Source organism: Cetorhinus maximus, chromosome 10 (assembly GCF_964194155.1).
Source record: "Cetorhinus maximus chromosome 10, sCetMax3.hap1.1, whole genome shotgun sequence".
Taxonomy (NCBI): domain Eukaryota; kingdom Metazoa; phylum Chordata; class Chondrichthyes; order Lamniformes; family Cetorhinidae; genus Cetorhinus; species Cetorhinus maximus.
This window is the reverse complement of record NC_135888.1, coordinates 132,248,044-132,272,605: the sequence shown is the minus strand read 5'-3', so window position 1 is coordinate 132,272,605 and position 24,562 is coordinate 132,248,044. Positions and strand designations below refer to the sequence as shown.

Below are 24,562 nucleotides of genomic sequence, written 5' to 3'. Positions count from 1 at the left end.
GTCCAGCACCTTTATCAAGACATTCCATCTTATCTGGCAGTGCTCACTGACCAGCTGTGAAGCCAAACGCGGCTCACTTGCCGCAGGAAACTCACTGCTCCATTCTGCAGCGTGGTGTATTATAGCATGGCTGCTGTTCATCTGAAAATAAATGGCATTTCTCATCGCTGCTGAGAGGCCCCGGCTGCTGCTCTGTTATTGCAATGCTAGGAGCCCTGTCTATCATCATGGGTGACCGAGATGATGTCCAGCGGCCCCGCGGCCGCTGGGTGAGTCTCTCTAGAGGCAAACCCAGATGCCTCTGCACAACGATGGTGTGTTTTTGGGGCAACAAAGTCTGAACTGAGGAACTGCAGCAGCAGATAACTCGGCCATCGTGCATTTGCAGTGTGTACACCTTCACACCGGGAGTCACAGCCACTGTGGCCCAGTCCTACTGCTTGAAACTTAATCAAAATGGATATGATCTCCTTGCATCATCCTCCCAGCGTGACTGGCGAACCCTGCGTAAAAGCGATAGATCCGCTGGTGCCTCTTTGACATGGAGGAATGGGGCTCCCTGCAGGAATGTCAAATAGGAGAGCGTTACCGATCCAGGGCATCATTGCGGGAGACACATTCTTTCGTGGATTAGGACGAGTGGCATAAACAAGGAAACAGGAAATCCAGTAGAAACCAGAAAAGAAATCTAATCCCTGGTAAAGCCACAGTGATACAGGGCTGGTACACTATGCTACTGGAGATTTACCAACCACCGCAGCAGCTACCGATTCAGACTCACTCCAGTGCTTGGTCACCCAGTCTGCGTTTGGTCTCTCCAATGTAGAGGAGACCAATGTAGAGGAAACGCAGACTGGGTGACCGCTTTGCGGAACATCTTCGGTCTGTCCGCAAGCATGACCCAGACCTCCCTGTCACTTGCCATTTCAACACACCGCCCTGCTCTCATGCCCACATGTCCGTCCTTGGCCTGCTGCAATGTTCCAATGATGCTCAACACAAACTGGAGGAACAGCACCTCATCTTTCGACTAGGCACTTTACAGCCTTCCGGACTTAACATTGACTTCAACAACTTCAGATCATGAACTCTCTCCTCCATTCCCACCCACTTTCCGATCCCCCCTTTTCCAAAAATTTATATTTTTTAAACATATTTTTCTTTTCCCACCTATTTTTAAATTTATTTCGATCTATCGTTTTATCTCCACCTTTTAGCCCATTTCGATCCCTTCCCCCCACCCCACCCCCCACTAGGGCTATCTGTCACTTGTTTGTCCTGCTTTCTACCCTTAATGTCACCATTATCACATTCCTTAGATAATATCACCACCGTCAACACTCCTTTGTCCTTTTGTCTATGACATCTTTGGCAATCTCTTCTTTGCCTCCACCTATCACTGGCCCTCTATCCAGCTCTACCTGTCCCACCCCCCTCAACCAGCTTTTTCACCACATTTCTATATTTCTTTAGTTCTGATGAAGAGTCATATGGACTCGAAACGTTAACTGTGTTCCTCTCCGCAGATGCTGTCAGACCTGCTGAGTTTTTCCAGCTATTTTTGTTTTTGTTTCAGATTTCCAGCATCCACAGTATTTTACTTTTATCATGGATGAAAGGACGGATGGGATGGATGCTAAATTTGTTGATGACACAAAGATAGGTGGAAAAGTAAATTATGAAGAGGACATAAAGATGCTACAAAGGGACATAGATAGTTTAAGAGTGGGGGCAAAGATCTGGAAAATGGAGTATAATGTGGACATATGTGAAATTGGCCATTTTGGCAGGAAGATTAAAAAAGAGGCATATTATCTAAATGGTGAGAAATTACAAAGTTCTGAGATTCAGAGGGATCTGGGTGTCCTAGTGCATGAATCACAAAAGGCTAGTGTGCAGGTACAGCAGGTAATTAGGAAAACTAATAGAATGTTATCATTTATTGTGAGAAGAATTGATTACAAAAGTAGGGAGGTTATGCTTCAGTTGTACAGGGCACTGGTGAGACCACATCTGGAGTATTGTGTACAGTATTGGTCTCCTTATTTAAAGAAAGATGTAAATGTGTTAGAAGCAACATAGAGGTTTATTAGGTTAATATCAGGAACAGGCAGGTTGTCTTGTGAGGAAAGGTTAGACAGGTTAGGCTTGTATCTACTGGATTTTACATATGAACTAGGAGCAGGAGTAGGCCACCCAGTCCTTCAAGCCTGCTCTGCTATTCAATAAGATCATGACTGATCTGATTGTAACCTCCTGCCCCCAATAACCTTTCACAACCTTGTTTATCAAGAATCTATCTAGCTCTGCCTTAAAAATATCCAAAGACTCTGCTTCCACTGCCTTGAGAAGAGTAAGAGGTGACTAGATTAAAACATTTAAGGTCCTGAGGGTTCTTGACAGAGTGGATGTGGAAAGGATAAATGCAAAATACTGCGGATGCTGGAAACCTGAAAGATAAACAGAAAGTACCGGATGTGGGGAGGATGTTTCCTCTTGTGGGAGAATCTAGAAGTGGGAGGGGGGTTACTGTTTAAAAGTAAGGGGTCACTCATTTAAGAGAGAGAGGAGAAAGTTTTTCTCTCAGAGGATCATGAGTCTTTGGAACTCTTCTTCAAAAGGCAGTGGGAGCAGGGTCTTTGAATATTTTTATGGAAGAACTAGATAGATTCTTGATTAACAATGGGGTGAAAGGTTATCGGGGGTAGGCAGGAATGTGGGATTGAGGTTACAATCAGATCAGCCATGATCTTATCGAATGGCAGAGCAGGCTTGAGGGGCCGAGTGGCCTACTCCTCCTCCTAATTGATATGTACCTTCCCAAAAGGACATTAGTGAGCCAGATTGGGTTTTTACAACAATCGATGATAGTTTCATGGTCACCATTACTCAGGCTAGCTTTCAATTCCAGATTTTATTAATTGAATTTAAATTCCACCACTTGTCACGTGGGAGCTACCTTCTTGAACTGCTGCAGTCCGTGTGGTGCAGGTACATCCACAGTGCTGTTCCGCCCCCGTTGCACTGACTTCACCCAGAATTGAAGCCAGGGGAACACAGGCAATCGCAAAGAAAGCCCTTGGCAAAAGGCAGAGGTTAAACAATTGGAGTAGACTCAGACCAACAGCAAAGGAGCATAATGGCCCACGAGCCACGGAATCCCTCACAATATAGTTGTACTGCTAATATAATAATAATAATACATATTATATTATAACCAAATTGCTTAGCCTTCACAATGCTGCAATAAAAACTCCTGCTGGTTTGGTATTCATGCACATGCGCAGTTCAGGTGCCTGCAATACAGCTCGCGCATGCGTACTGCGGATGAAAACATGCTGATGACGTCAGGCGCCCAGTCGCGCATGCGCGAGAAATGAAAATGTAAAATCCGTTCAACTTACTATTTTATTTAATATCCGAACCAGTTTTCGTCACATGTTTCAAGGTGAGCTTAAATCCTCAGACTTTTTATCGCCTAAAGAAATTAATGTAGGGTGAGGGGGGCGGGATATGTCTGCGCATGTGTAGGCGCTGTGACCCCTGACCCCCCCTCTTTCCGGCTCTGGCTCTGCTGCGAGCGGCGGGTAAGATGCGAGCGGCGGCAACAATCCGATTCCATCTGTCCGGTAAAACACCCCATCGGTGGCTATCATCCGCCTCTACCCCACCGGGGGATAGACAGCAGCCCGCCGGTAGCAGGCGGGGTTGCGGCTTTTTATTTTTGAGGCGATGATTCTTGACGGTGTGTTTTCTCGTGCGGGAAGCGCTAGGCCGCAGGCGGCCATCCCGAGTAAGAGTGGGAGGGGAGGGGAGGTGCGGGTTTGGGACTGAAATAAGGGGGCAGAGGAGTCCCGCTGCACTAAGTGAAATCCCCGGGCTGGAGCAGGGCCGGGCGTGGGTACTTCGCTCCGCAGGATGGGATCTCCAGGCGGACTTGCATTTGTAAAGCGCCTTGCCCATCCCTAGGGCATTGCAGATTGTCAAAGGAGGGAGGATAAGATGGAGGCAAAATACTGCGGGTGCTGGAAATCTGAAAACAGAAACTGCTGGAACAACTCAGCAGGTCTGACAGCATCTGTGGGGATAAAGACAGAGTTAACGTTTCGAGTCTTTATGATTCTTCATCAGAACTAAAGAGAAATAGAAATGTGGTGAAATATAAGCTGGTTGAGGGGGGGAGGGATGGGGGTTGGGACAGGTAGAGATGGATAGAGGGCCAGTGGTAGGTGGAGGCAAAGAAGAGATTGCCAAAGATGTCACAGACAAAAGGTCGAAGGGGTGTTGATACTGCAAAAGATGTCAAAGGGAAGGTGAGGATGAATTTTGTTGTGATCTGGCATGTGGTGGCCTGAAAGGGCGGTGAAAGCTAGATTCAATAGGAGGAACTTTCTAGAGAGAACTGGATAGATAAATAAATAATGGGGAAAATTTGGAGTGCTGTAAGGGGAAGAGCAGGCGGGGAGGAGTGGGACTAATTCAGAGAGTTAGCACAGGCTAACAGCGGGCCGAATGGTCGTCTCCTGTGCTGTAAGGGTTTACGTTCTGTTAAAAGTGTACTCGCATTGCAAGGTGGAAATTGCAGCAACTGATCTGTGCACAGCAATCTCCCACAACAGCACTGTGATAAATATCCAGCGAATGTGTTTTTGTGATGTTGACCCAGGACAGTGGGGGGAGCCATTTTACCTATTCTCCCTGTGCATTTGCTCTACGTTCCTCCAATTGTGGCCTTTTTCTGAAAGGTTCAACTGTCCCAGACACTCATTCACGCTCTAACCTGTGGGCAGTGTGCAGGAATCAATGTGGGAAGTGATGAAATGTGTACAAATTCTAAGCAGGTAGTTAAAGTGCCCCCAGGTAAGGTGCAGGATAAGTTGCATCGTGGCTGCTCAGTGCTGTCGATGTCGTTCCCCCTGCAGAAAGGAACACGTTTCATACTATCCTTGTCAGTCCAGCATTCTCCCGGCTGGCAGGGACGCTTGGACACGTACAAGCCTAGTAGTTGTTTATGTGGAAAGTTTTTAATTTGACGTAGGGAGCTGTCCCTCTCTGTCACCAGCCAGAAACTGGGCTGGTAAGTAGGTGGCACTTGCATGGTGAACTGGTTCTTTCTTTACTTTTAGGAATCAGTTGTGGCTAAGCTCGTAGCACTCTTGCCTCTTTAGCCTAATAGTTGTTGGTTCCAGTCCCACTCCAGAGACTTGAGCACGAAACCTAGGCTGACACTCCCAGTGCAGTACTGAGACAGCCCCTCAGGATTGAGGATGACTTGCTTCCACTCTGGTTCACTGGGTTCTGAGGTGGCTGATAAGTTCAATGTATAATCTTCAGACTCTGCCCCATGTGGGACAGGTGGTGCTTGAAGGGTTTTGTAGCGGGGCTGTTTGGAGGTTTGTGGCTCCCTCTGACTTTGCCTCTGCGCGTTCCTGACGAAGCCCCTCTCTCGATATGTTTGGTGTCTTCCCGAATGAGCCTTCTCCATTTTGGTCGGTCAAAACGTTTAAGCTGTCCTCCTGGGAGCCTCTTCCCTAAACCAAGTTCTGAGCAGAGCAGCTGCTTCAGGAGTCTGCTGTCAGGCATACGATGGACATGCCCTGCCCAGTGGCAGGCATACTGTGCTCAGTGCTGCACTGTTGGAGGTGCCATTTTTCAGATGTGACGTTAAACCAAAGGTGGATGTAAAAAAATTCTTGCTGCACTATTTCATTGAGGAGCTGGCGAGTTATCTGTGGTGTCTCGGCCAATATTTGTCCAATAGTCAACATCATCTTTTTGAAAATAAAGCAGCTGGTCTTTATCACAAAGCTCCTTGAGGAAGACCTGCTGTAGGCAAATTGGCTGCCATATTTCTTCCGTTGGGGGGTGGGGAGTCAAAAATTGGGCTATGGAAATGCAAACTCCATTTTTGTGTGTCCTGTTATGTGGCTCGTGTTGCATTGATTTTGTTCTCCTTTCAGAATGGCTCCTCGTAAGGGTAAGGAAAAGAAGGAGGAGCAGGTGATTAGCCTGGGACCCCAGGTGGCCGAGGGAGAGAATGTTTTTGGAGTTTGCCACATCTTTGCTTCCTTCAACGATACTTTTGTCCATGTTACAGACCTGTCCGGCAAGTAAGTAGGTGCTTCAACAAAATGACTTGGTGAGCGCCATGGTGTACACAACAGGTGAAGCAGCATCTTAATGGAACAATAAACTTGTAGGGGAGTGGCACTAAGTGAGTTGTGGCAGTGAGCTGGGGCAGACACAGCAGGCTGCATAGCCAGCCTCCTGTGCTCTTTAACAATTCTGAAATTCTGGGTTGTAGTCGGTGGTCTGCTTGGCTTGAAATATTCCACATTCATCCTCTGTCAGTGACAGAGGCTGTTCAATCTCCACACAACCCCACTCCAGACACTTGAGCACAAAATCCTGGCTGACGCACCCAGTACAGTACTGCGGGAGTGCTATACTGTTGGAGGTGCCGTCTTCCAGCTGTGACGTGTGGTGCATGTGTAGAATCTACAGAACAGAAGTAAAACCATTCGGACCAATTGGCTTATGTTCCCCATGAGCTTCTTCACATCTCACCATATCAGGATATCTTTTATCCTTCGTGCCTCATGCTTATCTCATTTTCTCTTAAGTACTTCCGTGCTATTGATTTCAACCATTAACTGGTAGTGAGTTCCACATTCTGACCCTTCTCTTGAGTAAAGAAATTTCACTGGAATTCCTTATTGGATTTATCAGTGACTGTCTTATAGTTAATGACCCCTGCCTCTGTTCTCCACAAGTGAAAACTGTCGAACCTCTTCATAATTTTAAAGCCCTGGATCATGTGACCTCAGCCTTTTCTTTACTGTGTACACATAGTGAAGGAGTGGACAGGTCTTCCAGATTGAGTTAGTGGATAAGGGCATTAATATATATCAATCTTAAAGGGTTTTAATTGTGTAAAGGAGGAGAAACTGTTTCCTGTGGCTGGCTGGTAGATAACAAGAGGGAATAGATTAAAAATAATTGTCAAAAGAGCCAGATGGGGAGATGAGACTTTTTTCCCTCCACATGGCAAGTTGTTCTGATCTGGAATGTGCTGTCTGCAAAGTCGGTGGAAGCAGATTTAAGAATGACTTTCAAAAGGGGAAGTGGATGGATATTTGGAAAGGAAAAGTTTGCGGGGAGGTTGAACTGATGGCTAGCTGAGAACAGAAGCAATGGGCTGAGTGGCCTCTTGTGCTGCAGAATTCAGTCATTTTCCAAAAGTTGTCAGATTTCAGCCTTGGGCTGTGCAGGGTTAGCTGACCTCAGGCAGCGAGTCCCTGCAGTGAGTTTGGGTAAGGGAATGTCAAAGTGAGCACAGAATCTGGCTCAGCTGTGACCCTCTCCATTTGAGTCGCCCCCTACCACAGTGACCACCAGGACGAGGTATTCAGCAGCCTCAAACCTGCTGAGCGATACACCTCAGACACTAAACATCTGCAGCTTTTTTCCCCAGTGGGAGTGTGTGGTATTAATACAGAGATTGACCTGCTTAACTCCCTAGTGTGAGCGATAGCCCTATAGATTAGAGAAAGCCCCACAGATTGCAGGATAAGTTACATCGTGGCTGCTCAGTGTTGTCGATGTCGTTCCCCCTGCAGAAAGGAACACGTTTCACACTATCCTTGTCAGTCCAGCATTCTCACGGCTGGCAGGGACGCTTGGACACGTACAAACCATCCAGGCTCTTAACCTTGGGGGGCCTAGAGTCCAGTCACTGTCCAATGCACTGCTGAAACTCATTTTCACTGTTGACTAATCCTCACCTTGGGTAACACATTGGGCCTGCATGTCCATGAGGTGGCAGTGAGCCACGGTTGCCACTGTGATCCTTGGTGTGTTTGGATTGTAGGTGAGGTCAGATGTGAGGGTCTTGGCAATAAGATAGCTTGTTGGAACTCACTAGACCTGGGGCCCTTCAATTAGACTCTGGCGAATTGGCTGGTATCTTACCCCTGTGCTTAATCACCTCCCAGTGACTGAAAAACGAATCCTGGTGAAGATGACACTGATCCTGCAGCTCACTGGATATTCACCATAGCTCACAGGCAAAGAAAGGCTGCTGAGTAAATTCACCGTTCCTGATTTCTCTCGAAGACTGGTTTAAATTCTAGTAACAGAGGGCGATTCCTGCGAATGGCCCAGCCGAAGGCCCACTCTTTGAAGCGGTTGATTTTTTTTTTTTTTCTTCTGTCGTGATTGAACTGGTTGAATCTCCCTCCTCTGTTTGTGACCCAGTTGTCCTTTTGTCACAGGGAAACCATCTGCCGTGTCACTGGGGGGATGAAGGTGAAGGCAGACAGAGATGAGTCCTCCCCGTATGCTGCCATGTTGGCTGCTCAGGATGTGTCTCAGAGGTGCAAGGAGCTGGGCATCACCGCGCTACACATCAAACTGCGTGCCACTGGAGGCAACAGGTCAGAGCTTGTTCGTGGTTGAAGGGTGGGGAGACGGTGACTGTGGGGTATATAATAAGTTGTGGGTGTTTCCGATATATAGATACTGTTTTCAGTCTTGGGACAGGGTGTAATCTCTGAATAAATTATTAAACCTGACTTGCAATGCAAAGCAGCTACTTTGAGGGAGCAGTAGGTTGAACATGCATGTATTCTTTGAACTCCGAAACAAGGCAACAAAAATGAGAGGGACCATCATCTTTAATTTTCTGTCATGTGGTGACAGCAGATGCGACCTAATTGCATTTCCAAGCGGTATTGTAAGGCGTAACGGGTTTAACACTGACCTTGTAACTGATCAGTACCCCGAAGATCACAGGAGGAGCTCTGGGTTAAGTGCAGGATAAGTTACGTCGTGGCTGCTCAGTGCTGTCGACGTCGTTCCCCCTGCAGAAAGGAACACGTTTCACGCTATCCTTGTCAGTCCAGCATTCCCCCGGCTGGCAGGGACACTTGGACACGTACAAACCGTTTAAAGCTGCGTTGTTGGAGGTACCGACTTTCAGGCGAGATTATAAACCGAGGCTCCTGGCTGCCTCCATGTAGATGTAAAAGATGTCATGCTCCTATTTTGAAGAGCAAGGGAGTTCTCCCCCATGTCATAGCCAGTGATTATCCCTCCAAATAACATCACAAATATGGCAGGTGGGGCCTTGGTTTAATGTCTCATCCAAAAGACAGCATCTCCAGCAGTGCAGCAGCCCCTCGGTACGACACAGGAGTGCCAGCATAGATTGTGTTCAAGTCTCTGGATTGGGGCTTGAACCCACAATCTACTGACTCAGGTGAGGGAGGAAGTGCTACCCACTGAGCCATGACTATGATGAATGGTCCGAGCAGGATTTGGAACAAGAGCTTTGTGACGGTTTTACTGGGACTGGTCAGTTTTGTTTCTGTATAATTGCATTTCCTATCTCAAAGCTATCACGTTACATGATCAACTCCTGTTGCATTTGTGTATAGTGCGAGCTCTGCTGTGGATCTTGGATAGTTTGTGGAGCTTCAAGAGGGGTCAGGACAGAGTAGGTAGGGAGAAACTGTTCCCACCTGCGTGAGGATCGAGAACGCGGGGCCACAGGTTGAAAGTAATTGGCAGAAGCAGCAAAAGTGGCATGAGGAACGCTGGGGTCTGGAATGCCCTGCCTGTGTGTGGTGGAGGCAGGTTCAATCGAGGCAATCAAAAGGGAATTAAAGAGTCTTGTTTGAAAAGCAGTGTAAGGTCATGGGGAGAAGGTGAGAGAATGGCACTAGGTAAATTGCTTATTTGGAGAGTCAGTGCAGACATGATGGGCCAAATGGCCTCCTGTGCTGTAACAATTCTTGTGATTCACTGAACTAATGTGAGAGGCCAGCTTTCTTAAGTAGAAATGGTTAAAACAGAATTGCGGCAATTTTTGAAGTGAGATTCTTCTCTTTTGGTTGTTGCTAAACACATCACCTGATGATAGTTTTACCAAAATGGTGCCAGCTGTGATTTGGGTTGCACTCCTATCTCTGCAGACATGGCTTAAAGTGAAAACGGAAAATGCTGGAAGTATTCAGCAGGTCTGGCAGCATCTGTTTGAGAGAGAAAATGACCTTTCATCAGAACTAATGAAACGGCCATTGACCTAAAACGCTAACTCGCTCTCTTCCCACAGGTTGCTGCTGCCTATTCCCAGCATTTCCGGTATTTATTTCAGATTTGCAGCAGCTGCGGTATTTTGCTCATGGAACACCGGGGGGGGGAGAGGTTATCAGGGGTGGGCAGGAATGTGGGGCTGAGATTACATTCAGATCAGCCATGATTCTTATTGAATGGCAGAGCAGGCTCGAGGGGCCGAGTGGCCTACCCCTAATTAGTATGTTCCAGAGACTGGGACCATCATCCAGACTGACAATCCCAGCGCAGTTATCGATCGAGTCAACAATGACAACACTTTAAAGCACTTTTGATTGGCTGTGAAACTCTTTGGGACATCTGGAAGTCTTCCTATAAATGCAGTTTCTTTTTAATCATAAATACGTTTAAAAAAGGTCTGTGGATATCAGGTAATGGCGCACACAACTTGAGAAATAGAAGCAAGAGTAGGCCATAAGGGCACATAAGAACCTGGCCTCATGGCTGATCTCACCTTGGCCTCAGCTCACTTTCCTACTGTTGCCCATCACCCTTGACCACCCCCCCCCCACCCCCCCTCCCCCCCACCCCCCCTATAATTCAAAAATCTGTTTCATCTTTGAATATATCCGATGAATCAGCCTCCACTGGTCTCTGAAGTAGAGAACTCCAGAGATTCGCTATCCTCTGAGAAGAAATTCCTCTTCATCTCCATTTTCAATGGAAGACCCCCTTTCTGAAACTATCCCCCTTCTAGATCCCTGCATCAGCATCTACCCTGTCAAGCCCTCGATCTTGTAAAATGCCACCTCTCAAATGTTCAAAATTGCAATGAGTATAGGCCCAACCTGCTCAACCTTTCTACCTAAGACAACCCCTTCAGCCTTGGAATCAACCTAGTGAACCTTCTCCGAACTGCCTCCAATATAAGCCCACTCCTTAAATAAGGAGACAAAACTGCACACACTACTCCATGTGTGGGCGTGTTCTGGTTTAGGACTTGGCCATCTCTGAGATTTTGGTGTGGAGAACAGCCATTTTGAACTGAGAAAACCAGGCAGTGAAAGATTTAAGCAGAGGAGGGGGTTGGCGAGTTGTAGTTTGGGCTTTGCTGCTCTGTATGACTCATCAGTGAGTGGGATGTGGTGCCTTGTGACTAACATGGAGCTTTTTAAAATCTTGTTTGCAGGACCAAAACCCCTGGACCTGGTGCCCAGTCAGCCCTGAGAGCCCTGGCTCGATCTGGGATGAAAATTGGCCGGATCGGTAAGACATCCCCATGCCCCTGAATGTTTACTGGTAGAACATAATGCCTGTGATGCGCTTAAAGAAGGGTTACGTGCAGGATAAGTTACATCGTGGCTGCTCAAGTGCTGTTGATGTCGTTCCCCCTGCAGAAAGGAACACGTTTCATACTATCCTTGTTAGTCTAGCATTCTCCCGGCTGGCAGGGACGCATGGACACGTACAAACCGTTTTCGGCTTATGTATAAAATGTGCCGAGCACGGGAGTGGGGCTGCTCTTTTATTGCTTTGTTCCAGGTGTGATGAATGCGGTGCTTTGGGGAGATGATGTAGGTTGTTCTTGGCAGTTTCGCGTCACCTGGCTGACGCCTAGTCAGCAGCTTGCCAAGATTGCTTCAAGAGTACCCCTCCCTTCAGGAAAAGGACGAGGGCAGCAATGTTAGGAAAAACCATCGCCTCCAAGTCACCCGCCATCACAGCCGAAGGCTGCCAATTATTACCCCAACCGTAGTTACTCTGCAAAGGTGATGAATGGGTCACCTGTTTATTAGGACTTGAGTAGTTTTCACTTCAGAGGGCAGTACAGAGCCAAACCAGGCTGGTATGGAACTGGGGTCAAGCGTAGGGCCTGACAGGACAAGGACAGCAATAGTCATTTGGCACTGCTTCACTCTGGATGTGCCAGTGCTGACCCCATGAGGAAATGTTAGTAGATTTAAATGACTGGAAGGAGTTGGGGATTTCACTTACTAGATTGCAGGCTCAGACACCTGGACCAATGAACCAGAGGCGTGAGTTTAAATCCCAGCACTGAGGAATTTAAATTCAGTTAATAAAAATAATTTGGAATTAAGCCAATGTCAGTTTTGGTGATGACCGAATTGAAATCCGAATTGCTTGTCCATTACTATAACCACTAGGCTAGTGTACTCCTGAAATACTTGAGGATAAAGGTGTGTGGAAATAATGCACGGATTTGTGTGGGGGGTGAGGTTGGGGGGGTCAAAATGGTGGGGTGGGATGGATGGGCTGAATGGCTTGTCAATGTTGGTGTGCCCCAAAGATTTAGAAAGTAGACAGTGCGGTCTATATTCTTCTTACCCTGCCTGGTGCCTGGTCTCCTTGCTGTTCGTTTGACTGTGTTTTTTGTTCTGACAGAGGACGTTACCCCCATTCCGTCAGACAGCACTCGCAGAAAGGGAGGTCGCAGAGGTCGTCGCTTGTAATTTGTTTTCTGTATGTGCCAGTATAACTAATAAAAGAGTTCTGTTGATCACTGGCATCTGTTCTCACTTCCCTTGGCTGACAAACTTCTGTCTCTTCGGTGCACCCTGTTTAGCACTTGGAAATAAAATAGTTTCGGATTTGGGGTTGATTTGAGCCTCCCCAGAAATTGAAATAGTGCTGCACAGTAAGAAGTTAAAAACAAAGGCCCTCTTGGAACTGAAAGATCCTACAACCACTATTTTGAAGAAATTGAGTTGAGAATTTAAGTTGAGTTTTTTCCCCTGTCCCTCAGTCTATTTATCCCTCAACCAGAACCTGGTCATTATCACATTGGTGTCTAGGATTTTACTGTGTAAATGAAGCTCTAGCGTTTCCTACATAAGACCATAAGACATAGGAGCAGAAATTAGGCCATTCGACCCATCGAGTCTGCTCCGCCATTCAATCATGGCTGATAAGTTTCTCAACCCAATTCTCCCGCCTTCTCCCCGTAACCTTTGATCCCCTAACCAATCAAGACCCTATCTATCTCGGTCTTAAATACACTCAATGACCTGGCATCCACAGCCTTCTGTGGCAATGAATTCCATAGATTCACCACTCTCTGGCTAAAGACGTTTCTCCTCATCTCTGTTCTAAAAGGTCTTCCCTTTACTCTGAGGCTCTGCCCTTGGGTCCTAGTCTCTCCTACTAATGGAAACATCTTCCCCACGTCCACTCTATCCAGGCCTTTCAGTGTTCTGTAAGTTTCAATCAGATCCCCCCCTCATCCTTCTAAACTCCATCGAGTATAGACAGAGTCCTCAAATGTGCCTCATATGTTAAGCCTTTCATTCCTGGGATCGTTCTCGTGAACCTCCTCTGGACCCACTCCAGGGCCAGCACATCCTTCCTGAGATAAGGGGCCCAAAATTGCTCACAATATTCTAAATGTGGTCTGACCAGAGCCTTATAAAGCCTCAGCAGCACATCCCTGCTTTTACATTCTAGTCTTCTCGAAATAAATGCCAACATTGCATTTGTCTTCCTAACTACCGACTCAACCTGCAAGTTAACCTTAAGAGAATCCTGGACTAGGACTCCCAAGTCCCTTTGCACTCCAGATTTCTGAATCCTCCCCATTTAGAAAATAGTCTATGCCTCTATTCTTCCTACCAAAGTGCATGACCTCACACTTTGCCATGTTATATTCCATCTTCCACTTCTTTGCCCATTCTCCTAACCTGTCCAAATCCTTCTGCGGCCTCCCCGCCTCCCCAATACTACCTGTCCCTCCACCTATCTTTGTATCATCTGCAAACTTAGCCAGGATGCCCTCAGTTCCTTCATCTAGATCATTAATGTATACAGTGAAAAGTTGTGGTCCCAACACTGACTCCTGCGGAACTCCACTAGTCACCGGCCGCCATCCTGAGAAGGACCCCCTTATCCCCACTCTCTGCCTCCTGCCAGACAGCCAATCTTCTATCCATGCTAGTACCTTGCCTCTAACACCATGGGCTCTTACTGAGCAGCCTCCTGTGCAGCACCTTGTCAAAGGCTCGAAACGTTGACTGATTTCTTCTCCGCCGATGCTGCCAGACTTGCTGAGTTTTTCCAGGTAATTCTGTTTTTATTTTGTTTTGGATTTCCAGCATCCGCAGTAGCTTTTAGCTTTTTGTTTTTATCTTTGTCAAAGGCCTTCTGGAAGTCTAAGTAGATAACATCCATTGACTCTGTCTAACCTACTCGTTACCTCAAAGAATTCTAACATGACAACAGGTGAAGTACTGTGGCGCCCTAAGGCTGTCAGGCGATATATATATGAGGCTTTTTACTATTATTCACCCCCCCCCTACCGAAGTCCCAAATACTTTTTTCAGCATCTATCTCATGTGGACGATTGCCCAGAATTTTGCTGTCCACAAAAGCAGGACATGCAGCCCAACCAATAACCACTCCATCAGCCTACTCGGTCATCAGCAAAGTGATAGAAGATGTTATGAACAGTGCTTTCAAGTAGCACTTGCAGCAATAACCTGCTCACTGACGCTCAATTTGGGTTCTGCCAGGGCCACTTGGCTCCTGACCTCATTACAGCCTTGGATCAAACATGGACAAAAGACCTGAATTCAGGAGGTGAGGTGAAAGTCTCTGCCCTTGACATCAAGGCAGCATTCAACCAAGTGTGGCACCAAGGATCCCTAGCAAAACTGGAGTTAATGGGAATTGTCGGGTGGGGGAAACTCCACTGGTTCAAGTTATACCTAGCACAAAGAAAAATTGTGGTTGTTGGAGGTCAATCATCTCAGTCCCAGGTCATCATTTCATGAGTTCTTCAGGGTAGTGTCCTAGGCCCAACCATCTTCAGCTGCTTTGTCAATGACCTTCCCTCCATCATACGGTCAGAAGTGATGATATTCGCTGATGATTGCACAATGGTTAGCAACATCCACAACTCCTCAGATACTGAAGAAGTCCACATCCATAAGCAGCAAGACGTGGACAATATACAGGCTTGGGCTGTTAAGTGGCAAGTAACATTGGTGCCAACCAATGGCCTTCTCCAACCAGAGATAATTTACCATCTCCCCATGGCATTCAATGGCATTACCATCCTAGAATCCCCCTCTTATCAACATCCTGGGGGTTACCTTTGACCAGAAAGTGAACTGGAACAGCCATATAAATACTGTGGCTACAGGAGCAGGTCAGATGCTGGGAACTCTGCAGTGAGTAACTCGCCTCCTGACTCTCCAAAGCCTGTCCACCATCCGCAAGGTTCAAGTCAGGAGTTTGATAGAATACTCTCCACTTGCCTGGATGGGTGCAGCTCCAACAAAACTCAAGAAGCTTGACACCATCCAGGACAAAGCAGCCCACTTGATTGGCACCCCATCCACCACTGCTGCACAGTGTTAGCAGTGTGTACCATCTATAAGATGCATTGCGGCAACTCACCAAGGCTCCTTCGACAACACCATCCAAATCTGTGACCCCTACCACCTCGAAGGACAAGGACAGCAGACAGATGGGAACACCACCATCTGCAAGTTCCCCTCCAAGCCACTCACCATCCTGACTTGGAAATATATCACCGTTCCTTCACTGTCGCTGGGTCAAGATCCTGGAACTCCTTTCCTCACAGTACTGTAGGTGTACTTGTATCAGGTGGCCTGCAGCAGTTCACAAGGCGGTTCACTTTCTCCAGGGCAATTAAGGATGGGCAATAAATGCTGGATTTGACAGTGATGCCCACACCCTGTGAACGAGTATAAAAAAGTATATATTTTGACCACCTCTATTAAATCTACCTTTTAACATTCTCTACTTTAAGGAGAGCAAGCTCTGGTATCCTTACATCTGAAGTTTCTCATTACTGGTACCGTTGTAGTAAATCTTCTCTTCACCCTCTCCAAGGCCTTAACATTCTTCCAAAAGTGTGGTGCCCAGAATTAGACACACTGCTCCATTTGTGACCAAAAATAACAGTACTTACTCTTCAAAAGGTGAGTGAAACAGCTTTTGGAAAATTAAATCTGATGCGCTATATAAATCCAGGGCATCAACAACCAATAACTTGAAGTAAAATGTCTCACAATGCTTCGTAATAGTGTTATCAAAGAAAATTTGACAGCCACGTCAAGAGATAGACCAGCTGACCAAAGACTTACCGAGGTAGGTTTTGTCAAATGACTTAAAGGTGGACAGATAGGTGAAAAGGTTTAGGAATGGAATTTCACTGTTTCGGACCTGGGAAGCTGAAGTCAAGTCTGCCAATGGTGGAGCAATTAAAATTGGGTATGTGCCAAGACACCAAAATTGGAAGCAGCAGGTATCTCGGAGTGTTGTAGCTCTGGAGGAGGTGACAGAGGTTGGGAGAGGTAAGGCCATGGAGGGACTTGAAAATGAGGGTGAGAATTTTAAAACTGAGGCATCGCTTAACCGGAAACCCGTGAAAAAATTCTCATTGTCATTTCCCGATCCCTGCATGGCCTCGCCCCTTCCTATCTCTCTAATCTCCTCCAGACCTACAACACTCTTAAATATCTGTATTCCTCTAATTCTGGATCCTTGAGCATTGCCAATTTTAATCAGTTGCTCAGGACCTGAGCTCTGGAATTGCTTCCCTATCCCTTCAGCTCATTAACATTTTCCTTAAAACCTATTGCTCTGACCAAACTTCTGGTCTCATCATATTTTTTTGTGTCTCAGTGTCAAATTTCTGCCTGATAACATTCCTATGAAGGGGCTTGGGACCTCTTGCTATATTAAAGGTGCTATATAAATGCCGATGTTATTAGTGATGCCAAGAGAGCAGCATGTGGATGAGAACTAGGAGGGGGCTAAGGATAGATTATTGACAGACCCCAGAGACCATGGTGAAGGAAGAGGAAGGGAAACACTGTAGATGATTTGTTATGACTGGGTAGGTAGCATTGGAGCTATAGAAAGGCAGTCTCACTGGTCTACAACAGAGGAGAGACATTAGAGAGTGTCACGACTCACTGGGGATAGTGCGCTGTAATATCAAGCCTCACTGTGCCCCGAGCCATGACAAATGTGATAAGTTTGACCAAACCACCAGATTGCCCCAATTCTACCTAACTGTTTAATTTAGGTTAACAGAATACAAGCACCAGGTTTATAAACTTAATAAGTAAATAACTGTTTATTGAACAAATTGTTTTTAACTAGTGGCAAAAGAAATAAAAATGAACTGCTAACTTCTAACTCTATAACTTAAACTCTGCCCCTTCTTAAATTCCTAAACACACATACACAAGACACACAAAACATGGATTTTAAGGGTGAGATAAAATAGTTCAATAGCACCAATCAGGAGTACAGGATTAGATGGGTTGATTTTGATTGATGTCTTCCAAATTCCTTGGAGTTTGTCTTTGATGACATGAGGTAATCTCGCAGCATTTTCAGTCTGTGGTTCACTGGTTGAAAAATTTGTTTTTCAATGTCTCTACTGGTTATTTTTCCCCTTGACAGGGGTTTTCAGAGAAAGCAGGTTACAGAGATGTGAGGAATAGCCAGCTAGCTACTATGGCAGAATTACTGGAATCTTACAAACGCAGGAGAGAGAGATTTTAGGTCTTCCCTCTTTGCAGGCTAGGAGCTGTACTCCCTGCACTGTTACCACACAAAACCCTGGTCACCTGGTCAGGAGCCAATTAAAATGTTGTCGTCAGGCAGTTCCCCTTAGTCCAGGGCTCCTTTCCGGCACCATCCTGTTCTTTTATGGCGCACTCTATTCCAGGATAACAACATTGTAGATATTCCCCATCCTATTCCAATTTTAAAGTCCCAGTCCAAGAAAAATAAAAATAAGTTCTTTGCAAGAGGATGGTGTGGTCAACCAAGTACAAAGCTCCTGACAGGTCGAAAAGGACAAGGAAGGATAGTTTACTTTGGTTATGGGGAGGATATCATTTGTTAATCTGCGATGGGGTGGGATACAAACATGAAGTTATGAAAAAGATGGGCATGAATTTGGGACACAGCAACACTTTCAATGACTTTGGAGAGGAAAGGGAGGTTGGAGATGAGGTAGTTAGCAAAGGGGGATGGAATCAAGAATTTTTTCTTAGGAGAGAGGCCAGCACCGGAGAGGGGACAGTTATCAATATCAGTTAACCTGGTGCCAGAAGGGGAAGTCATGTGCTCAGCAATTTGGTAGGAATTAGAAACAATTATTCAGGATAGAATTAATAGTCACATGGAAAAATGTAGATTGATTCGGAAGAGTCAGCATGGATTTGTTAAAGGAAAATCGTGTCTAACTAACTTGCTGGAGTTTTTTGATAAGGTAACAGAGATGGTTGATGAGGGCAAGGCCGTTGATGTGGCGTATATGGACTTCCAAAAAGCATTCGATACAGTGCCACACAACAGACTTGTGAGGAAAGTTATAGGTCATGGAATAAAAGGGACAGGAGCAACGTGGATACAAAATTAGCTGAGGGATAGGAAACAGAAAGTAATGGTTAATGAGTATTTTACAGACTGGAAGAAGGTTTGTAGTGGAGTTCCCAAGGGTATTGGGACCCTTGCTTTTCCATATATATATATATATATATATATAAATGATCTAGATCTTGGTGTGCAGGGGACAATTTCAAAGTTTGTGGACAACACAAAACTTGTGAGAATTGTAAACTGTGAGGAGGACAGTGTAGAATTTCAAAAGGACATTGACACATTGGTGGAGTGGGCAGATAGGTGGCAGATGAAGTTCAATGCAGAGAAGTGTGAGGTGATGCACTTTGGTACAAAGAACATGGAGGGACGGTATATGTCGCGGAAAACGGAGTGAACACTCAGACCCAGGAGGTTTGTCTTGGAAGTCTTTATTGAATCATGATATCATGGAGAGCCCAGCAGCATACAATGGAGCTAGCCGGCACTCTGAGGAAGCATCACAGTACACACATATTTATAGTAAAAGTTGTACATATCAAAGAGCTTGAAGGTGATAAGACTGTCTAACCTTCAATAATTAATTACATTGAGAATCATCGTCTTTGGCATGCAACACACAATTAGTCTATTCTAATTTATGACTATACAGGATATTGGAGGAAGCCCATCTGGTAATAAAAAAGTGAGACAGAGAATAGATAACCATGCTTGACCTTATCTTTAGTGCTAGGGGGTGTACACTCTAGAGAACAGATGACCATTGCTTGATCCTGTCTCTTTGTGTTGGGGGCAGACATCCTAGCCTTGTCTCAAGGATTCTAGGAAGCTTGTTTAAGATACTCCTTTTCTCCTTTCCTGCTCAATTAGCTGGCAGCTGCAGGTGTGCCTGCTAGAACAAAAGAGGGAACTGTGCTGTAGTATTCCACTATGGTTTTAACTGTTTAACCCTTAGTTGTCCTGTAGATGTATTTTATTCTTCCACAATCCCTCCTTGTTAATCTTTCAGATTAATACCAATGAGGAATAGTATCTTCATCATCATAAGGGGGCTCATAACCATAAGGGAAAGGCCGATCCCTGGCAGGGTAAACTTTTTCTCCCTACCAGTGGGTTTCGCTGGGGCCAGTGCATATCAATTGAGGGACAACTGGAGCTCCTCCTAATCCAGTAGAGGCACTGTTAATAACCTGGGAACAGTAAATCCGCAAAGCAATACATGCACAACACCCTATAACACATGCTACGACCAACCCAATTAAAACGTATAGCAACCAACTTCCCCAACCGGAGAACCAACCTAGTATTACAGACCACCAAGAATCTTTTTTATAAAAATTACTCAAACTTTCCGTTTCAATACATAATACAAGTTAGATCACTTGGTAACAGCTGCTATATTGTTGCCGGACAATGTCTTTTACAGCGAGTGGCGTGGATCCAGTCTTCCTTCCCTTTAATCTTCAGGGCCGTTCGAGTTGTTAGCAGCACAAGGTAGGGTCCTTTCCACCCTCTCATGCAATTCAGCTGCTGTTTTGCATAGAGGAAAATGAGTACAAATCCAACATTTAGTCCGATTAACTTGCGAGGCTACTGCCTGCATTTGTTGAACCGCAGAATTGGTATTCCATGCCCCAGCAAGGACCACGCAGGACAGGATCCAAATCAGAGTCAGCATTCTGACGGCTCAGTTAAAGTTCTTGCACAAGCACTTCCGTCCGAGGTCAGCGTCCGCTTGACGTGCGATGCGTGGATCCACAAGGGCGTCCTTCAACCTTTATGGCCATATGGGTGGTGAGCAGGACTTGGAAAGGCCCTTCCCATCGAGGTTCCAAACAGTTCTTTCTCCTGAAGGTCTTTACTAGGACTAGGTCCCCGGGCTGGTATTGATGGCAGTCTTCAATGGTGGGCTTTTTCTGAGCTTCTACTACCTGTATATGCAAGCTCTTGAGAGAATTAGTGAGCACTATACAGTATGTAATCATTCCCTCATCCATAGCGTGGATGTCCATTTCCCTAGCAGACAAAGGTGGGGCCACTGGGAGGTGCATAGGACATCCCATTACAACTTCATAAGGAGAGAGGGAGGTGGCACAGTTAGGGTGAGAGCGCATAGTCATGAGCGCCAAGGGTAGAGCTTCAAGCCATTTCAAACCAGTTTCTTCACATAATTTAGTTTGTTTTTCAGAATACCATTTTGTCTTTCCATCGCTCCAGTAGACTTGGGGGTGGTATGGGCAGGAAAGGTGATGGTTGCATTGTAAGGCCTTCGACAGTTCCGTTATCACTTTAGCAGTAAAATGAACAACAATTTTACAACAACAACAGCATCATTTCGTCAGGTGGGATACGCCTCCACCCATCGCGAGAGCAAACATACTTGAACTAAAACATAATTATATTCCATACATTTAGGCATTTGTATAAAGTCCATTTGTGGGTGTACAAATGGGCCCCATGACTGGGGTCCCGTACCAGCAGTCACTGTGGGCGTCTTGCCTGGGTTATGTCATTGACATAGGTATAACTGGTATTACTAATACAATGCCTATTAGCATATACTATTCACTATACATTCAACATTCATTCTATATACACGTGTTAAACCCCTGAGCTGGCAACCGGTCAAGTCATGATTCTTGTGTCGTGAGAGATTCAATAGATGCTCATTAGTTACCCATGAAGGGACTACCCCTTCTTTAGTCTGTCTTAAATTTTCTCAGGCTTGTTCCAGTGCCCAAGATCCATAGGTGTTGCAAACATCATTTCTGCTCGCTTTGTCTGAAATATTTTTTCCTATTTCAGTTAATTTATTGATAGTCCCTGCATGACTTTCGAGCACGGTAGCCAGACTTTGGATTAACCAATGATGTCCAACAATGTTGAATATCGTAGCAGCATCATTTATCAGGCTGCGCTTAACGCGGTTCCCTCCCAAGCCTGATCGTATCTCGCCACTGAACTGAACTGCTTCAGTCATCAACTGGCGCGTCAGAGACGTATAGAGTGCTTGGGTATGGGTTGAGCACCACTGGGGCAGAACGACACCGGATACATTCAAGACTCCGGGTACCAGCTCATGGTGTACATTATCATACAAAACTTCTGATTAACCAGTACCAAACCATTCGTCAGTCCTGGATGCATAGTCGGACAAGATGGGTCAGTCAGTGTGGTTCGAGGGGCTTCAATTATCTCTACTCAGACTGTGAAAGTAGAGGTGGGAGGTGGCTGGGTAGTGGCTCTTTTGGGCGGACCTCCATGCTGGATCTGAAGCAAACCCTTACTACAATTTGAAAGCACTTGTTCTCCTACTGTTACATTTATCATTCCCCGTTGTGTCGCATTCGGCACTGTCCGTGCTGTACCAAAGTTCCTCCTGCGGTGCGGGATGAGCACTGATGATACCCGACCTTGTTGCCAGTACTGGTAGGCCCACGACCAGGATCGTAGATCTGTGGAGACATTAACATTGGCTCCCGTTCTCTGGGTTACCAGTTGGTCAATTGTCATGTATGTTTAACTGTGTGTAATGCCTCCATTTACTTCCCGTTCTCATATCTACAAGTGTGCATGTATCACCTCCATAATTACCTGGTATGGTCCATTGTTGCTCTTTGGATTTGCCTGTTTCCATATCCTTAATCACCTGTCGGTCTCTGACTTCCTCTCTCCACTCATGTAATTGCCTACTTAATTCCCTTACATTGTCCTGTATTTTCCTTTCTGTGGCCCTACATTTCCTACTATAATACCTTCAGGTAATTGCATGGCCCTTCCTGTTATCATTTCAAATGGGGTGAACCTGTCGGTACTGCTTGGGGTAGCCCGTAAGGCGCATTAGAATATTGGGCTGTTCCCTGTCTCTTGATTGATGTTTTTTTTTTAAGTTCAGTTCATCCTTTCCACCATCCCTGGACTCTGGGGGTGGTAAGGAATATGGAATTTCTGTTTAATCTCAATAAGATTACACACTTCTTTAATGTCTCTCCCTGTGAAATGAGTTCCCTGATCTGAATCCATTTGGGTAAACTCCTTCCAGTTTACTCCCTCCTGCTGCTGTCTCATGTCAGGCCTCAATTCCTTAAACAACTCAACAATGCACCTTCTTATCCTATCTTTCAATGGCTCAGTATTTTCACTTCCAGTGATGGTTCTCTCTGGGAACCGCTTAACTCTGCCTGTCATCAAGGTGTTAATCCTGTGGTTTTACTTTTTGTAGCTCACAGGCACATTAATATAGTCAGTAATACATCTATTTAGTCTTTTTCCAGCTTCCCCTTTACCTCTAAGTTTTCTTTCCTGACCATGATCATCCTAAGGTTCTCTGGAGTTCAGTTTCTCTATTGTCTTGATTGTTTAAAATGTTTCCTTACTCTTTAGGCCATATTAACTATTCCATTTCAACGGGGATCTCTGTCTCTAGATCTTTGCTTATCTCCCCCTGTGCAGTTCCAATGCCTCAGTTGATGGCCAGATTAACAAATTCATTTCCCTTAAAACAGTTTGTACATTATGTCCTCTTTCCCTGACTCATTCTCCTACTTGCCTCATACCATTTTACACATGCAACAGCTACCATCTTATCTTGTTCAGGTTGCCTGGAGAGACTTTAAAATATTCTCATAACAGTTTTAAAAACAGAAATCAGGCATTGACAAGTTTTGCTTCCTTTTCTTCTTCTCAAAGATTTTATTGTCTTGAAAGAAACCCACTAAATTGTGTCTGACCCTTTTCTTTTAGAATTATCCCAGATTCATTAACTCGGCCAAACTTTGTCAAGGTCTTGAGCTTAGCTTCATATTTTGGGAACAGACTTACAAACACAAAAGCTGGCAGCATTTGAATTAGTGCCAATTGTTGTCAAACCTTCTAAAATGAAAATTCCCTTTTGAGAACTTTATCAAGAACCAAACCTCAAATTTTTAAACTTTGTAAGAACTGTAATTTACACTATCAAAATTAAAACAACCTCTTTTTCATGTGTAATGATTTGTATCCAAGTTATAATTTAAGTATGTTTATCGACACATTCTTTATCTTAGATAGCATCTAGTGATTCAAAAGTAACCTGTTAAATTACACTGCACTTTACATCTCAACATTGTCCCAAATTCAAATTCCAGTGCTTTTGGAAAGCAGATTTCCTTTAATATTTATTTCATCTCTTTCATAAGAAACCCCTTTTTATCCATTGGAACCATCTAGACCTTGTGTTTATGTCTTTTGGTTTTCCTAGAATCCTTCTGAATTTCAAGTAATTTCTTTTTCTCAGAATTTTAGAATACTAACTCGTATGTATTAATCCCAATCAGTTTGGAAGCTGATGATGAGGGTTATTCCCTACTAGTCTGCAAGGGGGTGGTACAAGGGTTGGTTCATCTCAGACAAAGGCAAGCCCTGTTTTATCTGTACACTTCTTTCAAATTACGATTTTTGCCAGAAATCTCAACTCAAACCTTATAAATAAAACTTTGGAATATTTGAATAAACTTTTCCTTTAATCTAATATGGGGCTTTCGACTCTAACGTGCTCAACTACACACACAAAAAACAATCCAGGGAAGAAAACACATTAAAGCTCACATACAAATGCTTCATTACACACAAACAAAAACATAGATAAAGGTATGTATAGATACTCCTATAATATTGAACTTAACTCTAAACGAAGCTTCGAGTAGCAGTGGGGAAATAAAGGGATCTTGAAGGCTCCACCTATAGGGACCTTCAAACTGACAAAAGCTCACATTTTCTCTGCTGCTGCTTGCAAATTGCTCATTAACCCCCTAGGGGTACCCTTTCTCTCTCTCTCTCTCTCTCTCTCTTCAACACAAACAGCTCTTGTAACTTAGATCAATTCATTCTTTTTTTTTAAGTTACAGAAAATTCAGTCGCAGACTATCTACCTCCCTTAAAACATATTATAAGCGCTCAAATCTGTCCCGATTAAAAGTTCCAGCTGGTGGGAAGCTCTCTCCTTTACTTTGAGTCCATTTAACCCAATCAGAAACATATTGGACAATTTCAGGAACATAATGGACACAAAAGAAAACACAGAAATTACTTACTTTTCACCTCCATGGGACTCGAACCCCTGGGTATA

The 24,562-nt window shown here is 45.1% G+C and overlaps 1 protein-coding gene across 5 annotated transcripts; it reads left to right on the top strand.

Annotated features, from left to right (window-relative positions):
* Positions 1-3,521: 3,521 nt before the first annotated feature.
* On the top strand, positions 3,522-12,592 carry rps14 (ribosomal protein S14). Of its 5 annotated transcripts, none has more exons than XM_078551182.1 (5): positions 3,522-3,587; positions 5,961-6,110; positions 8,274-8,435; positions 11,264-11,340; positions 12,478-12,592. In XM_078551182.1, the coding sequence occupies exons 2-5, from the start codon at positions 5,962-5,964 to the stop codon at positions 12,543-12,545; spliced, it is 456 nt and encodes a 151-aa protein (XP_078407308.1). In that variant the 5' UTR covers positions 3,522-3,587; position 5,961; the 3' UTR covers positions 12,546-12,592. The 5 variants fall into 5 exon arrangements, with proteins under 5 accessions (XP_078407308.1, XP_078407305.1, XP_078407306.1 ...); XM_078551183.1 differs by having other exon boundaries at positions 3,579-3,629; XM_078551179.1 differs by lacking the exons at positions 11,264-11,340; positions 12,478-12,592 and adding an exon at positions 8,868-9,117 and having other exon boundaries at positions 3,543-3,587.
* Positions 12,593-24,562: the final 11,970 nt, after the last annotated feature.

Excerpts from the sequence above, each read along its gene's own strand:
- rps14 (XM_078551179.1), top strand. The coding sequence starts at position 5,962 with ATGGCTCCTCGTAAGGGTAAGGAAAAGAAGGAGGAGCAGGTGATTAGC. Across the intron at positions 6,111-8,273 it reads GTTACAGACCTGTCCGGCAA|GGAAACCATCTGCCGTGTCA; the intron begins GTAAGTAGGTGC and ends CTTTTGTCACAG. Across the intron at positions 8,436-8,867 it reads CGTGCCACTGGAGGCAACAG|AAAGGAACACGTTTCACGCT; the intron begins GTCAGAGCTTGT and ends TTCCCCCTGCAG.